The 17,577-nt window shown below is 39.6% G+C and overlaps 1 protein-coding gene across 1 annotated transcript in view; it reads left to right on the forward strand.

Annotated features, from left to right (window-relative positions):
- The first annotated feature begins 782 nt into the window (after positions 1-782).
- esyt3 (extended synaptotagmin-like protein 3) overlaps positions 783-17,577 on the forward strand; it is a 31,389-nt gene continuing 14,594 nt past the window's right edge. Inside the window, exons 1-15 of the mRNA XM_039014343.1 lie at positions 783-1,121; positions 4,599-4,640; positions 4,959-5,093; positions 6,452-6,528; positions 6,789-6,858; positions 7,168-7,257; positions 7,565-7,620; positions 7,791-7,911; positions 8,265-8,441; positions 8,615-8,697; positions 10,513-10,561; positions 11,085-11,174; positions 11,410-11,472; positions 14,981-15,040; positions 17,255-17,326. Coding sequence (XP_038870271.1) covers positions 783-1,121; positions 4,599-4,640; positions 4,959-5,093; positions 6,452-6,528; positions 6,789-6,858; positions 7,168-7,257; positions 7,565-7,620; positions 7,791-7,911; positions 8,265-8,441; positions 8,615-8,697; positions 10,513-10,561; positions 11,085-11,174; positions 11,410-11,472; positions 14,981-15,040; positions 17,255-17,326 — 1,524 coding nt within the window. The remainder of the gene's footprint in view (positions 1,122-4,598; positions 4,641-4,958; positions 5,094-6,451; positions 6,529-6,788; positions 6,859-7,167; positions 7,258-7,564; positions 7,621-7,790; positions 7,912-8,264; positions 8,442-8,614; positions 8,698-10,512; positions 10,562-11,084; positions 11,175-11,409; positions 11,473-14,980; positions 15,041-17,254; positions 17,327-17,577) is intronic.

The following is a 17,577-nucleotide window of genomic DNA, read 5'->3' on the forward strand; positions in this document are numbered from 1 at the left end:
ACATTAATGGTAGGCCACAGTATTTTATATATATTTTTTAGCACATACCCCCCAAAAGGTCTGTGCACAGCCCTAGTGTGACATGTTGCCAAGGCATAGTTACCTAGATTAGACATTGCAGAAAAGAGAGGTCTCTTGAAATGGAAAACCAGTTTTACTACATTCTTTGTCAAGTGAAATCTAAGAGCTATGTTTTTAGACAGGGGCCAGTTTTAATGACTGGCTGCAGGGGCATCAGCTGGATTGCGTTCAGTACGTTTTTACGTTTTGAAACGTTCAATTTAACGGAAAGGTGCTGTACTGATCGACCAGTTGAAAAATGGGGAGGGGTTGGGGAACGCTGTCCTTTAAATACGTCACTCATTGCTTCAAGACACACCTTGCCACACCCACCAAACATACATCAAAGTATTTTCAATAACATTTGGGGAAAACGTGTCGTTCAGTACAAACTGTTCCGCAATGTAGCAAACTTTCAAGCGAACTGAACGCACCGTAGGATGCCTCAAGAGGTGTCAGGTTAGGAGAGGTTTTTGGGCGTAGCCACCTGTGCAGGTACTAATACGGAAGTTCCCAACTACTAGATTTGACTCAGATATCAGTCAACAGCCAATGCTACCAAATGAATAGATTTGATTTGACTTCCACAGTCAGGACATGGACAATGCAATGCAGCGTAACGCATTTTTTTAGGAGCGCAAAGGGACTTCAGTAGGGCCCACATGGCCGAACAGCTACCCGTACCGACTACTACTACACCCAGAGCTTAACCTACTGACAAAATGTATTCAGGCGATTCCAAAGGAACCGTCCAGGGAGGAGGATTCGGCGAGCGCTCTGTCCCGGGAACCACGGGGACGTTGAGCCCGAGCGTGGTCAACCAACTCTTGATGGAATTTCTGATGTACTTCGGGAGAGCGCTATTGGTCTTTTATCCTGTGTATTTGACAGGGTACCTCGGACTCAGCGTCATCTGGATCCTCTTGGGTATGATGCTGATCATTTGGTGGAAGAAAAACCGCAAGTGGAAAGATATCCGAATTGGAACGGCTATGAACTTTATGGATAACGAAACACAAGTGATCCACAACGAGTTGAAAACCTTGAATATGGCAACTTGGGTATGTATTGGTATGCTGTTGATGTAGGCAGAGGTTGTTCCCCATATGTGGAAATTAAGTTATGTTACGTGGTACTCTGGCTGACATAAGATGAAAAATATGCACATACACACATACTCAGTCACACACAAAATGAAATTTGTCCTGCTGGATCAGTAGGCGTTTCTACACATTTTACATAACGAATGAACTCATCTAGGCTACAGCTGTTCATGTCCTTGGGGGAGTTCATGTCTGGAAGGTTTTGTGTGACTTAAAGCAAACACAGCTAAAGCTAAGCACTCTTAAGAATAGAGCCTACATAGGCCTATTTTAAATTTGTGTATGAGCATACAAATGACCCACTAAGACCAGATGCTCAGCACTAGCCTACTTGTATGATTGTTATAGCAATGTAGTGTTATGGTCAAACATGTAGAAGTGTCATTTGTCATCATCTTCCAGCCACTTTCTGCCGCAATAATAATAGTAAGACCTAACATTGCATTCCATTTCTGGGAAATCACAAAGTAGTGGCAGTGGCTGTATTGTTTGGGAGTGTAATGTGCAGAAGCTTTCACCCCCGTATTCTTTCTTGCGTTTGAATCAAGCTGTGGTTTATTGCCAAATTGCAGTGAATGTTGGGCCTCTGTGTTGGGCCTCTGTGTTTTGCCAAAGGCAGTCGTCAGTGCCACATTGACTACTGTGTCCCCAAATAACTGTAGGCTATAGAGCAGTGTTCTTAATCCATTCCTGTGGACATATTAATATTTTAGAGACATCATGGGAATATTTCTGGTGATTTGAAGTGTTGACGTCATAGTTGTGTGATTATGTTGCAGGAGGTTTCACTCATCCATGCCTTACCACACCCATGCCTAATAGGAAACATTGATAATGAAGTGCCACTGCTGAGGCTGTTGTACATTTAGAATAGTATTTTGTGAACATGTTGAGTAAAGTTGAAGCAGTAGTTGTCATTGTTAAAACAATATAGTGGACATTTTGTATTTCACAATGTTCCGGTTTTGTTTTTGGGGAGGTGTGACCTTCATCTCCTGCTCTCACACAAGGTTTGGAATTACAAACCCTTGATTAGTCATCAGGTCCTGCCTAACCAGTATTTTTCCTTTCAATATCAAAACCACACACTGTGGTAGATTAAGACGTCGCAGTTCTATATTCAACCACTCTGACAGTAGCCTGGTCCCAGATCTGTTTGTGCGGTCTTGCCAACTCATATTCATTGTTTGGCATTACAATGGCCATAAGAGTTGGCAATACAGCACAAACAGATCTGGTACCAGGCTACTCTGACACAAAAAAGGCAATGGAAAGTAAAAAAATATATTAAAAAGGGAAGTTTACAGTGCCTTCAGAAAGTATTCACACCCCTTGATTTTTTCCACATTTTGTTATGTTATAGCCTGAAATAAAAATTGACAAATAGATTTTTTTTCTTCTGTTGTCCTACAAACAATACCCCATAATGTCAAAGTGAAATTATGTATTTTAGAATGTTTACAAATGAATTAAAAATGAAAAGCTGAAATGTTTTGAGTCAATAAGTATTCAACCCCTTTATTACGGCAAGTCTAAATAAGTTCAGGAGTAAAACATTGCTTAACAAATCACATAATAGGTTGCATGGACTCACTCTGTGTGTAATAATAGTGTTTAACATGATTTTTTAAATTATTTCTAACTCATCTCTGTATCCCAAACATACAATTATCTGTAAGGTCCCCCAGTCGATCACAGATTCAACCTCAAAGACCAATGAGGTTTTCCAATGCCTCGCAAGGGCACCTATTAGTAGATGGGTAAAATAAAGCAGAGATTGAATATCCCTTTGAGCATGGTGACGTTATTACACTTTGGATGATGTATTGATACACCCAGTCACTACAAAGATACAGGCGCCCTTCCTAACTCAGTTGCCGGAGAGGAAGGAAACTGCTCAGGGATTTGACCAAGAGGCCAATGGTGACTAAATCAGTTACAGAGTTGAATGGCTATGAGAGGAGAAGACTGAGGATGGAGCAAAATAACCTAATTGAAAGGGTGAAAAGAAGGAAGCCTATACAGAATTTTTTCCCCCAATACATGCATCATGTTTGCAACAAGGCACTAAAGTAATAATGAAAAAAAAAAGTGGCAAATCAATTAACTTTTTGTCCTGAATGCAAAGTGTTATGTTTGGGGCAAATCCAATACAACACCTGAGTACCACTCTCCATGTTTTCAAGCATAGTGGTGGCTGCATAATGTTTTGGGGTATGCCTGTAATCGTTAAGGTCTGGGGAGTTTTTCAGGATAAAAAAATAAATGGAATGGAGCTAAGCACAAGCAAAATTCTAGAGGAAAACCTGGTTCAGCCTGCTTTCCACCAGACACTGGGAGATGATTTTTCCACCAGACACTGGGAGATGATTTTTCCACCAGACACTGGGAGATGATTTTTCCACCAGACACTGGGAGATGATTTTTCCACCAGACACTGGGAGATGATTTTTCCACCAGACACTGGGAGATGATTTTTCCACCAGACACTGGGAGATGATTTTTCCACCAGACACTGGGAGATGATTTTTCCACCAGACACTGGGAGATGATTTTTCCACCAGACACTGGGAGATGATTTTTCCACCAGACACTGGGAGATGATTTTTCCACCAGACACTGGGAGATGATTTTTCCACCAGACACTGGGAGATGATTTTTCCACCAGACACTGGGAGATGATTTTTCCACCAGACACTGGGAGATGATTTTTCCACCAGACACTGGGAGATGATTTTTCCACCAGACACTGGGAGATGATTTTTCCACCAGACACTGGGAGATGATTTTTCCACCAGACACTGGGAGATGATTTTTCCACCAGACACTGGGAGATGAATTTTCCACCAGACACTGGGAGATGAATTTACCTTTCAGCAGGACAAGAACCTAAAACACAAGGTCAAATCTACACTGGAGTTGCTTACCAAGAAGACAGCGAATGTGGCTGAGTTATAGTTTTGACTTAAATCTGCTTGAAAATGGTTGTCTAGCAATGATCAACAACCAATTTTGACTGAGCTTGAAGAATTTTGAAAATAATATGGAAATATTGTTCAATCCACCGTGTGCAAACATTTCTAAAAACATGTTTTCACTTTGTTATTATGGGGTATTGTGTTTAGATGGGTAAGACAAAATATAATTAATAATTTTTGAATTCAGGCTTTAGCACAACAAAATGTAGAATAAGTCAAGGGGTATTAATACTTTCTGAAGGCACTATATGTCAAATAAAATGTGCTTCTGATTGGTTTCTTTGTCTAATATGTCCATCTCCCTGCATACAATGTAGACCTATTCAAAGTTCAAAAGTAAGTCTTTATTAAATGAGGATGGGTCATCTTCATTATCTGGACTCCTGCCAACTCACATAATCACAAGGGTTTGTGTCAACCAAACTCTCTTGTAAATTTGTCTCTTCTCTTCCCAAAGGTACACTTTCCCGAACTTGAGAAGGTTGACTGGCTCAACAAGGTAAAATAATGTTTTTTCCATTCATGCTGGTCACTCTTTGTCTGTTGTGCTGTTGTCACCTCAGCAATGGAGTTGGCCCGACGGCACAAACAGATCTGTTTCGTGTAGTCTTGGGGAGGGTCTGGTCATGAACTGCTTTAAACATCGACATGTTGCCCACAAAGCTTTCAAAACAACATTGTTTTCAATGACATATCACATACACAACCTCTCAAAGTTATGCTCTACATTTGTTTATCCACACAATGATTTGGTCATGCTGATCGCAACTAGTTCTCCTGTCGTTCTTTGGTCATATGTCTGTCTGTTTGTCTTTAGATTTTGCTGCAGGCGTGGCCGTTCTTTGGCATGTTCATGGAGAAGCTCCTCAAAGAGAAGATCCAGCCATCCATCAGATTGTCCAGCCCATACCTCAAAACATTCACCTTCACAAAAGTCCACTTTGGTCATACAGTGAGAGAGCTTTTGTTGTGTTAGCATATCAGGTTTCACCTCGTGGTTCTAGGTTTGTATAAATGCTAGTACCTGGGGCCTCATTTATCAACCGTGCTTAATTCCTCACGAAATGTTGGCGTACGTGGAGATCATAGGATTTGAATTCTCAACACATTTTTCTGATCAAAGCCACATGTAACAAATAAGCTGTAAAAACATTTTGTTAACCAAATTCGAAACTTTCTCATTGACCTCCATACAAAAACTCCTTGCTTGGTGAGTACAAAACACTACCTGCTGGAGAAGACGGATTTTGTGGCCAGTTATCCCTCTCGTTTCGCCTCTTCGTCTCTGCTAAACTTCAAAACCATTCGATTGGGGTAAAATCTAAAATTGTGCTATATATTCATTGGTATTGTCATGGCTAATTTGTAAGCGATAAATATTAATGCATTACAAGCTCAAACACTTAATCTGCAAAAATGACAAGTTAATTACTGGGCGATAGGGATTTTTTAGAACCTAAGTGCGGGGCCTACCCTAATCTGATAGTGGAAGTGCGGTGGTAGATGCCTAGTCTCCCTTATGGCTCAAATCAGGTGCCTACATAGTATACACCACACACACACACACACACACACACACACACACACACACACACACACACACACACACACACACACACACACACACACACACACACACACACACACACACACCCCATAGACATACATCATTCTCAAACACACACACCCAGAGAGAGAAGTCTGCTCAGACAGATCCAGCTCAGAAAAGCCCAGCTCATGACCCTCCATCAGCAGCAGATTTTAATTTAGAATGGAAAATGAATGTGTTTATGCAACATGTTAGTGCATCGATTCGTTCTTTAATCAAACCGAATCACACCGAATTGTTTCAAACTAAAACATATCGTTCCTGTATCGTATCGAATCATCTTGAAAGGGAACGATGCACATCCCTAATGAATGGTAAGATTTGTTGTATAGTAGCGGGAATAAACCAATCAGGAGATAATTAGAATATGACTTACACAATGAAATAAACATAGTAGGCCTACACGCCCAGTTATGCAATCTCCTTGCTAACAGCAAATGCATATTTTTATCATAATTTTTTATTACCATTGTTATGTATTCTGTGCATGTCAACAAACACCTCCATTTCCCCCCAAAAACTATATTTGCATGCAAAGCAATTCTTAAAATTCCCATACTATAAAACATTCTATTTTTGCTACTATTTAGAACACAAGTATGATTATTCGGACACAGCCAGCGTATATTTTTTGGTGCGTACGCACCTTAGATAAATGAGGCACCTGGTGATAAAATATATATATATTCTCCTAATTTCAGCCCCTCCGAATCACTGGACTTAAAGTGTACACCCATGAAGTGGACAAGAGGCAGGTGGTTATGGACCTGCACATAAGGTAATAGTAGTAGTAGTAGTAGTCAAAATCGAATCAATAACACACAGTACAGCACAATAAAGACACAATAGGCCTACAATGGCTAGTAGTACTGTAGTAGTACTGTAGCTACAGCAGAAGTAGTAGTTTTATTGTCCCAGAAAATCCATAACAAGGTACTGTAGGGGTCCGTTCTATGACTCCCTGTAAACTATTAGGGCTTTGGATTTAGCCTGGTCCCAGATGTGTTTGTGCTGTTGACAGTGCTTTTTGCTTCACAGTTACGATGGGGATGTGGACATCGACACAGAGGTGAAGCCGCCCATCACTGCTGGGGTCAAAAGTATTCGGGTAGGCATCAGATGTCCTTGTGTGGCATCTAGCTTGGCTCCATGTCCTACTGGCACATACAACCACCCTATGCTAGCCTAGGATGACTGTGGTTCAAAATTGAACATTGTTACCGTGGCAAACCGGTTGTGTCACATTTACTCCTCTCACATCAAGCCGTGTTTTCAATTTGCATTTTGTGTGTAATTAGCTTTTTTGGTTTGCAGAGAAATTGCCCCTCTTGAGGAACTGTTTTAAAACTGGTTTTGATCTTTAAATTGATCTATATCAGCCATTTTTCTAATCATGTCAGTATGTTTTATTTTTCAGCTTCAAGGCATGTTGCGTGTCATTCTGGAACCTCTGATTGGAAATGCCCCGTTGGTGGGAGGAGTCACTATGTTCTTCATTCGTCGGCCGGTGGGTTCTGAAAGATGGCTCTGTTTGTTATTTATACCTATGACACCCAGAGATAAAAAAAAAATTTTTTTGCTACCTTCATTCACCCTCTATTTATTATAGTTATATAACTAAATGTTATATATTTTGGTTTTCAGGAGGTCCAAGGCTAGTAGTATAGGCTATAACTTTTTAAACCCTACCATGTCACTAATGAGTATGGGACCTGTTGTGCCCCGTCAGGTCATCGGCATCCTTGTGGTAGGATGCTAAGAGTGATGAAATGTTTCATTTAAAGTTATCAAATTCGAAATGGTTTAATTTTCAGACCCTACAAATCAACTGGACAGGGTTGACCAACCTCCTAGACACTCCAGGTCTAAGGTAATGTTTTTTTTTAATTTTTAATTTTTTAGATAGAAGTACAACATATATTTAGCAGTTTTTCCTTGAAAAAGAGTTCTACGAATTCAGAATTTTTAGGTCAGAATGTATCAGTTTCAAAATCACTATTTCAAATTGAAGTGACTTCTGCCCTAACCCTTTACCTCCAGTAACCTGTCTGAGCCAGCCATCATGGACATCATCGCTTCCCTTATGGTCCTGCCCAACCGCATGTGTATCCCCCTCATAGACCAGGTCAAAGTGGACCAGATGAGGTTCCCCCTGCCTCGTGTGAGTACAGTAAACTGATACTCCACTGTGTTTGAGTGTATGGCACATCTATGGCACATCTATGGCACAGTTCCAATGATTGGAAGTGGTTCCATAAAATTGTAATTTTCTATGAAATGTCAGAACAAGATTTGACACCAAACATTGGTTTAATGGGATCTTCAGTTATTTCTATATCTCTAAAAATCTGTTAATCAAATCTGGTTCCTGTGTTGCTGGCTACGTTGTGTTCATATTTTGGGGGTTTAAATATATGCAAGTTCTGTTAAATTTGTATTTTAGTGGGTGTGTGCAGTAAGATCTTGTTGTGTTTTGTACTTTTTTTGTAACTATAGTATTTTATGATGTTTTAGGGAGTTGTGAGGGTACACTTGCTGGAGGCCCGGGATCTGATAGCGAAGGACACTTATATGATGGGAATGGTGAAGGGTAAGTCTGACCCCTACGCGGTGCTTAGGGTCGGCAATATCCACTTCAAAAGCAAGACCATCCAGGAGAACCTGCACCCACGCTGGAACGAGGTTTATGAGGTAGGGACTCCTGAAAATCCTGCTGCTGTAAATGTAGTCACACACACTCACAATCGTGCAGTCAACCCATTCTCTCTCCCCTTTGTCTATACACACTTTGTTTTTATTTATTACCATATAAAATATGTTTGAATATATGATTTATTTTTTATCCCCTTTTTTGTCAACTGCAGTTTGTGGTACATGAGGCCCCTGGGCAGGAGTTAGAGGTGGATGTGTTTGATGAGGACACTGACAAGGATGACCCCCTGGGAAAGTGAGGAAACCACTTACTATGTGCACGAGAATAGACACAACCTCCCCATTCTGATTTCTTACGCCCACTTGTCACTGACTGCTGACCCATGTCAAACATTCAGTAGTGCACAAGTAGGTTGTGGAATGTTCATATAGAAATATGTCATGTAGAACATATGCCTCTGACATAGAGTAAGGAATCATGCCGGCTCTATTCATGACCTTATCTATCTGGAATATTTTCCACAACATTTGTGTGACAAAGCCTATTGAACATGGCCCTGGTTAGATACTTTGACCAATTGAGGGCTTATTTATCAATCTCAAAGCTGTCACCCCTGGTGAAAATACTTGAAACCCTTGTAAGTGAACAGGTAAAAGAGTTTTTATTTACTAACTCTATTTTATCAATGTACCAATTGGGCTTCAGGAAGAAGCATAGCACAATTACAGCAGCCATGAAGGTTTTAAATGATATCACTGAAGCCCTTGACAAAAAACAGCACTGTGTCTCACTTTTTATTGATCTCTCTAAGGCTTTTGATACAGTTGATCATGCTATACTAAGGCAGAGATTGTTGAGTGTAGGTCGTTCGGAGCATGCAGTTGCATGGTTTGCTAACTATCTGTCTGATAGAACTCAGTGCACTCAATTTGATGGGCTTATGTCTTAAATTGTCTGTCCTTAATGGTGTGCCCCAAGGCTCTGTACTTGGTCCTCTCTTATTCACTATTTATATAAATGATTTAGACAAAAATGTCCAAAATGCACAACTTCATTTTTATGCTGATGATACTGTTATTTACTGTTGTGCCTCGTCTCTTACAAAAGCTTTCCAGAACTTGCAAACGGCTTTTTATACTGTTCAACATACCTTGTGTCAATTGAAGCTTATCCTCAATACTGACAAAACTAAACTAACGGTGTTTTCTAATGCAAGAAATAGACCTCTGAACCTTTCACCTATTACTACCTGTCAGGGCAAGGAGATTGAGGTTGTAACCTCATATAAATATCTTGGAATTCTAAATGATGACGGACTCTCTTTTAAATTGCATATTCAACAACTTACAAAAAAATTTAAGCTGAAGTTAGGATTTTATTTTAGGAATAAGGCCGTTTTTCTTTTGAAGCCAGAAGGAGGCTAGTATCAGCTACATTTATGCCTTTACTAGACTATGGGGATATTTTATATATGAATGCTTCCGCTCAGTGTTTGAGATCAATTGACACTCTTTACCATGGCACTTTGAGATTTATTTTAAACTGCAAAACCCTTACGCACCACTGCACTTTGTATACCAGGGTTGGCTGGCCTTCTCTAGTCACTCGTAGGCTCAGTCACTGGTATACTTTTATTTACAAAGTCATTTTGGGTTTACTACCTTTTTATTTGGGCATTTTTATTGTTCAGAAATGTGGTGGGTACTCTCTTCGTTCGCTGGACTTTATCGTGCTAACTGTTCGAAATGTCTGAACTGAATTTGGTAAAAGGGCTCTTATGTACTCTGCGCCATCGTCTTGGAACACCTTACAAAATACTTTTAAACTGGAAGAACTTGTCCCGATTTGGTGTTTTTAAATCACTGATGAAGGATTTTGAGGCTGATTCCCTGACCTGTCAATGTTTTTAATTTGCTGTTTTTGATTTTGTTATACTCTTGTGAATTCAATGGTTTTTACTAGATTACTTGTAGTTTTTCATGTTGTCTGTCTGTCATTTTTGTAATGATTTGATGCTGCCTATCTTGGCCAGGAAGCTCTTGAAAAAGAGATTTTAAATCTCAATGAGCCCTTCCTGGTTAAATAAATAAATAAATGTATCCATCGTAGGTTTCGCCTGGACTTTGGAGAGGTAAAGAAGGAAAAAGAGATGGATAAGGTGAGACGGTCACATTGAATGTTTTAGTTGCGGGATAGGCAACTCAGGTCTTGCAAGGCCAAAATACTTCTGGTTTTCTTCTTCTACAGCAGCCAAGGTGATAATGGCTGGGGTCATTTTTGCTGTTCTCCAAATATAATGTTAAAGTTTTTAATTGTGTAGAAATGCAGTAAATGAAATTCAACTTTCAAAAAATGTCCAGGAAGGACCTCACTAACTCAAACCCTGGTTATGGCCCTGCACATAACGGAACACATTTTAAAAATGTGGATACAAATAGAAATGATTATTAGCTAAGGTAGTCTCCCGGTTTCAGTGTGTTTTCTACCTTTTGGTATCTAAAGAATGGAATGAGAAGACTCTCTGGCCAATCGGTGATATAAATCAATACATCAACTTTCATGTAGAAAAAAACCAACTATCAGAACTTTTGGCCCTCCATGCCTGGAGTTGACTAGCCTTGTTCTGAGGGTGATAACATCTCGGTTCAGATGAATAAACTATTCCCATTTCGTTGTCATAGTGGTTCCCCCTGGTTGATGTGACGAGTGGAGAGGTTCACCTCAAACTGCAGTGGCTCTCTCTACAAACTGACCCGGGACTCCTAGCGGAGGTAAGCGCTCTTAAGCAGTTTATAACCACTCTTAAGCAGTTTATAACCACTCTTAAGCAGTTTATAAACATTCTTAAGCGGTTGAGCCGACTCACCCAAACCATGTTGTGGAAGCTCTGATATGTCTTTTCATACTGCACAGCCCGGGTCGCTAAAGGAAAACAACAAATGTGCTTATTAACCGTATACAACTTTTGACGAATATTGTGTATTTCTTTTAATTTTTCCGTTACAGACATCTGATGGCTGTGCTTGTGCTATGCTTGCTGTGTACCTAGACAATGCCTCAAATCTACCAGTAAGTACATCTGTCAAGCCTGTACAGCCACGGAGACTCACATGTTAACTAGCACAAACAGTCTGCGACGTGAATATAAGATGCGATAACCAAGTTTATTTGCTTATGAAAACATTAGTACACATTCTCTGAGCACCAACAAGACACTCTCCACTCAATCTGAATGCCCCAGGATGCCTTAGCACATGCTTATAACAAAGAGTTTTGCAATTTTGCATAAACATCATGTGATAGGCCGATGACAATCAAATATAAATGTTACAATTTAATCCCCTTATTGAAGATGATCATCACCAGTACCATCATTCGTAACTCATCACAATTGACCCTTCGCAAAGATCTGCCTCAGAATTTTGGGCAACCATTCACAGCGCTCCAATGGATAACAACTGTCTTCGAGTCTGACACCTCGGACAAGCTCACATTTAAATCACATGAAAGCCAATGAAGGCTATGGCAAATACTGAGAATCTTCTTCAAAAAATACATGTTTAAATGGCTAAATAATTGAACAGTGCACCGGGTGTATTTGCTACTGTGATTCCTGAAATACAGAGCTTGTTGATGGAGTATTTTTCTAATCTGAAATTAGACCTTTGTTACATTGTTTGCTAGCTCAGCTGGTTAACTAGCTCTCAGTTTCTCAAAATGAATGTTAGCTACCGGAGTTAGCAATGTTATGAATACAGCTCCCATCTGCTGTCGGCATTAGGATACGATTTGAGCGCACTAGTTATCTCTAAAAGTTGTTATAGCTTTGACTGCATGCTGACAGTGAATTCAGAGCCGTTCAGTGGCTAGCTACACTACAAACAAAACAGGTTCCTGTGAAGCAATTGTAATGACAGTCAACCACAACATACCCCCTGCTAATCAGGAAACTATTGGGTGTCAGTTTTGATCTCATTGTATATTAGAAACACAGTTTGAAATCATTGTGAGGGGATTTCGCCAGTGATTGAATGGGTAATTAGGCTTCCCTGGAAAATGTGACCATTTTCAGGAAGCTAGGCGTATGTGTCACTCTTTTTATTTGTATTTTTTTATACAACTACACAAGACGTCTTACTTAGTTAAAGTGGTTTCAGTCTGCCGTGACACGTTCATCCATGTATACGGGTAAGAGTCTAGCTACATTTTCAGAAATTATACATTTATAATTTTGTTGGAAAGTCATTTCAAGTTAAAGCGTACTGTTAGCTAGCTAGCAAACATTAGCTTGCTGGCTCGCTAGCTAACGTTATGTGTTTGATCTGTGTAGTAATATTATTTCTATCTCAGAAACCCATTTGCATTCCTTAATGTTAGCTAGCTAGCAAACGTTGAACCTAGTTGGTTAGCTTTAGCTACCTGCAGATTCATACTACAGCATTTCATGCATGGTGGCTAGCTATGATAATCAGTTTGTACTGTTTGGGGGTGATTTTACAGCCATCTATTGTATTTCATGAACATGTGTACATGTCTAGACAATAGTGACCCATCTACTTAGTTAGATGTGGCTGGGGGTTATAGCATTTCTTTCACATGACCCATCAATTTAGACAAGTGTCTCGGGAAGCGTCATCTAATAATTATAAAAACATTTATCTGGACCCTTTCTATTTGTGATATTGCTACTATGCAAATATGCAAGTTACCATTCCACTGTACCGTTTACAGCTGTATCATGTGCATGTGACATATACATTTTGATTGTATTTGATATAGTGTGTGTTTACCAGAGACTGTAATGTGAAGAACAACATGACCTGCACCGAAGTCAGATTAGGATATAGGCCAAGAACTAGATAAAGTGTATTTTTACCTGGCGTTTTCCTTATTGTAGGTTACTTATTTCACTATTTTTAGTTTTGAAATCTTTGGTTGTTCACTACTCTGCATTACTCTGTTTAGCACATGGCCTCACATGTGAATCCTTAAAGAGATGGGTGGGACTAAGGCGTGGTGTAAACAAAGAAGAGCTTTCCAGTAGGTGTACCAAAAATTCAAGGGCCATTTTCTAGAAAGTGGAGTTTCTCAACTTTCAAAGCAGAATTACTTTCCCATTGTTCGTCAACTGCAGTGTATGATATACCATTTTGTAGCTCTGTGTCTTTACCTTTATCAACAACAAAAAACCATACACAATTTCAAATTTTGCCACATAAGACCAAATCAAGGTGGTCGGTCAGATTTTGCAGATGTTGTCCGAGGTTGCAACAGTACCAAGAGGGGCGGGGCTTAGCGAAAGGTCAATTGTGCTCAAGTTATCTGTCATAAAACATGGCCTGCTGCATTGAAAATTTTAGAGCTTTATTTTATCAAACCTAACGCAATGGTAAATATTAGCGCTGGCGATAGGGCTATGTGTCTGGGGGTATGTCAGAAATATTGTTGCTATTTTCACTGCAGAAATTATGAGTTTATTAAATAGCATAGGCTACAGTAACACGTAATAGCAACATAGCAAAAACAATGTTTGCTCAATATGTTTGGCGTGTTGACAGTCAACATTGTTGTAATTGGCTTCAACGACTATAGGCCTTTACGCATCACACTTCTCCTCAAATAAAAAAATACTAGGCTCCCGTAATTTGTATGTGTGAGGCATGTTCTCAATAAGCAGGATGTAGCCTAGGCCTACCGTTGATATGGTGTTATAGGACTGAATAATTTGAATACAAGAGGCACTCTTTGGAAATCACGATGGATAGAAACCGAATGGAGTAGCCTATGCACTGCAGGTAGACCTATGTGAATAATGCAAAAGCATGATTGCAAAAGCCTCACGAGTAGACCATTTAGAAGCCTTTTATGGATAGCCTACTTGGCTAATGCATAGCTAGGATAAGAAAGACACCAGATGAATTGTTGTTGAACCATCTTTCATTATAGTAGGGTAGGGGTAGCCTGTAAGGGCTTTTTTTCTTTATCAAATGAAATGGGAAAACAAGCAATTGTTACTGGACAATAACTTAAATGTTTCTACATACCAGTGTCACCAGATCATATCATCTCTCGTTCCATGATGGGCATATAACCTACATGGAGGGGTTTTTACTCACATCCAAAATAATAACGAACTGGCTCAAATAATGTATAATAGCCTACATAGATAAGAAGGGGATACTCACAAACTTGATCTTTTAATAAAGCTTTGGTGATTTTAAGATGTATTTCAAAGCGGTCTCACGAGCCAAAGGACACACCTCAGATATTACCACTTCTCCCATCTCCGCACAGATGGGAGAAGTGTGCTCATGTAAGAAGTAAATTACCAATCCTGGCTCTAGGATTTGAAAACGGAAGAGTGCCGGCTTTAACGGGTCAAAATTGCAAAGAGTGCATTTGATAACTGCTTAACGCCAGCTGAAAATAGAGCCCTTAATGTGTTATTTTGATACATGCACTACATTATTTGTCATGCTCTTCATTCTACTTTATTGCAGACATATGCCAGTATTTGGTTTTTCTGTCTGAAATATCTATTGTATACTATTAATATCCATTCATTTGCCTACCACAGAAAGACCACAGTGAGTTCAGCCACTTTAAAAAGGATGGGAAGCACGCCAAAGATGCCAGGGTAAGATTGACTACATGAATGGGTCGTATTTAGTAGGGCACATAAAGGACAACATGTTGAATCATTTTGCATTGGAAACGAAAATGTTTAGTTTCTTATTGGACAGGTAGTCCCTCCCTGTTTCAGTCTGTTTTCCATTTGGTGCCTCATGAATATGACTTAGGCAGAGTTGAATTTCCTGCTACTGGTACTCCAGGGTTGTGTTCACTAGAAACCAAATGGAAGCCAACAGCAGCAAACGGAAACAAAACAGGGAGGGACCTACCTGAATTTGTCCAACAAACTCTTTTCTTTTTGGAGTAAACGGTTTCCGTTGTGCACAGTACCTGGTAAAGCACTAGTGTTTCCTGTTTTTCTGGAGAAGGCAGGTCCATATGGGTGTGACCTGTTGTATTCATTCCCATACCTGCTTTGTCTGCCCTGACTTGATCTTTTTGATTCTGCTTCCCCTCCTCTGCTCTCCCTCCTGGTCACTCTGTGACACTGCTGTGAGAATCTTCAGTTTTTCTGATTTCACTCTTCAGGGAAATGCCTTTTGCATAAGTAAGGTCCCTTTCTGGACCGTAGGCAGCGAGTTCTGTCTTTGACCTGTGGTAATGCAGAACTTTCTCTGAAGGTTGGTTAGTCAGAGGACAATCTCCACTGTCTGTATGTTGTGACGATTAGTCTAGAGCTGCTCTCTCTCGAAAGCATGCACACATTAACAAGCTGCCAGGTGTAGCACAGTTTCTATTATTTGATCTATGTTTGTGCATTAGTGTCCTTTTTATACAGTATAGTGTAGATCCCCTTGTTAAAGAAGTATTGACATTTCCCTCTCTGAAGTCTGCTAACACTATAGGCTCCCCTCTCTAGGTCATGTAGTGTGCTAGCAGCTAGTGTGTGTGTGTATATACACAGAGAGCACCCGTTCTCTTATGAGCTGATGCATTCCTCTGTTTGCTCACCTGAGCCTAGCTCATATTATTCTCATGTGAGTGGAATGCAGACTCAAGGCAAACTATATGGGAGCTGCCCGCAGGCAAACTAGAACATTCCAGAGCGCTCCGCCACTCATGAACAAGACATGTCAGACCTGGCTGAAGCTTGTTTACCTAATCTTTTGTGAAATCACTTGTTTTTCCGCTGAGTGTTCCTGACATTGAAATCTCTGATTTTGGAGTTGGACAAGTACAGGTTCTAAGTAATGAAGTGAATATTATGCAGGTTTATTTAAAAATACAGTGAGGTCTGAAACTATTGGGACAGTGTTTTGCCTCTGTACTCCAGGACTTTGGATTTGAAATGATACAATGACTGAGGTTAAAGTGCAGACTGTCAGGTTTAATTTGAGGGTATTTAAAAAATTACAGCACTTTTTATACATAGTCCCCTCCATTTTAGGGGACCAAAAGTATTGGGACAAATTCACTTATACTGTACATTATAAAAGTAGTCAAAAGTTATTATTTTGTGTCCAATAGAATGGTAAATAATATATTGTGTTATTTTTGGAGTCACTTTTATTGTAAATAAGAATAGAATATGTTTCTAAACACTTCTACATGTGATATGATTACGGATAATCCTGAATGGTTGGTGAATAATGATTCATATCCCCCCAAAAAATGCTAACAGCCCCTGTTATTATAATGGTGAGAGATTAGCATGTCTTGGGGGTATGATATTTGTGCGTCTAACTTTCTCACTCATAATTTATTCATAATTCATTCAGGATTATCTGTAATCATGGTAGCATCCACATTAATTTAGAAGTGTTTAGAACACAGGAGGTTGATATAGCGCCTTAATTGGGGAGAACGGTCCCGTTGTAATGGCTGGAGCGGAATCAGTGGAATGGTATCAAATACATCAAACACATGGTTTCCATGTGTTTGATGCCATTCCATTTGCTCTGTTCCAGCCATTATTATGAGCTGTCCTCCACTGATTTAGAAATACATTATAATTTACAATTAAACTGATACAATTTCATTATTTACCATTCAATTCTATTGGGCACAAAATAATCTGAAACACAGCCAAAATTTATAGCAAATGCACTTTAACCTCATTGTATCATTTCGATTCCAAAGTGCTAGAGTACATAACCATACCAATACATACTTTTGGAGCTCACTGTCCACACACACACTGACGCACGCACTTACTCACTCTGACACACTCATATCTGAGCCTCTTTTATATCAATGTTAATGTTCTTTTAATCTATAGATCACAAGGAGACCCAACAATCCAAACTCTTATGTGGAGTTCTCCATTGATGAACAGAATCAGAAAAGCAAGGTATGTCAATACTGTATGCTGCTGTATTGTAGGGATAGTCATGCCAGGTGGATGTGACTTCTATTAATTAAATATAGTATATCCCCCTCTGATACGTTTTTGTCCATTGCATCATTCAACATACTGTATCTGCCGTTAACCATTCTATATACAGGTAACTGCCAAAATAATGGAAATACTTTAGCAAATGAGGGACACAAAGTATATATTGAAAGCAGGTGCTTCCACACAGGTGTGGTTCCTGAGTTAAT

The sequence above is a fragment of the Salvelinus namaycush genome, chromosome 19, assembly GCF_016432855.1.
Source record: "Salvelinus namaycush isolate Seneca chromosome 19, SaNama_1.0, whole genome shotgun sequence".
Taxonomy (NCBI): domain Eukaryota; kingdom Metazoa; phylum Chordata; class Actinopteri; order Salmoniformes; family Salmonidae; genus Salvelinus; species Salvelinus namaycush.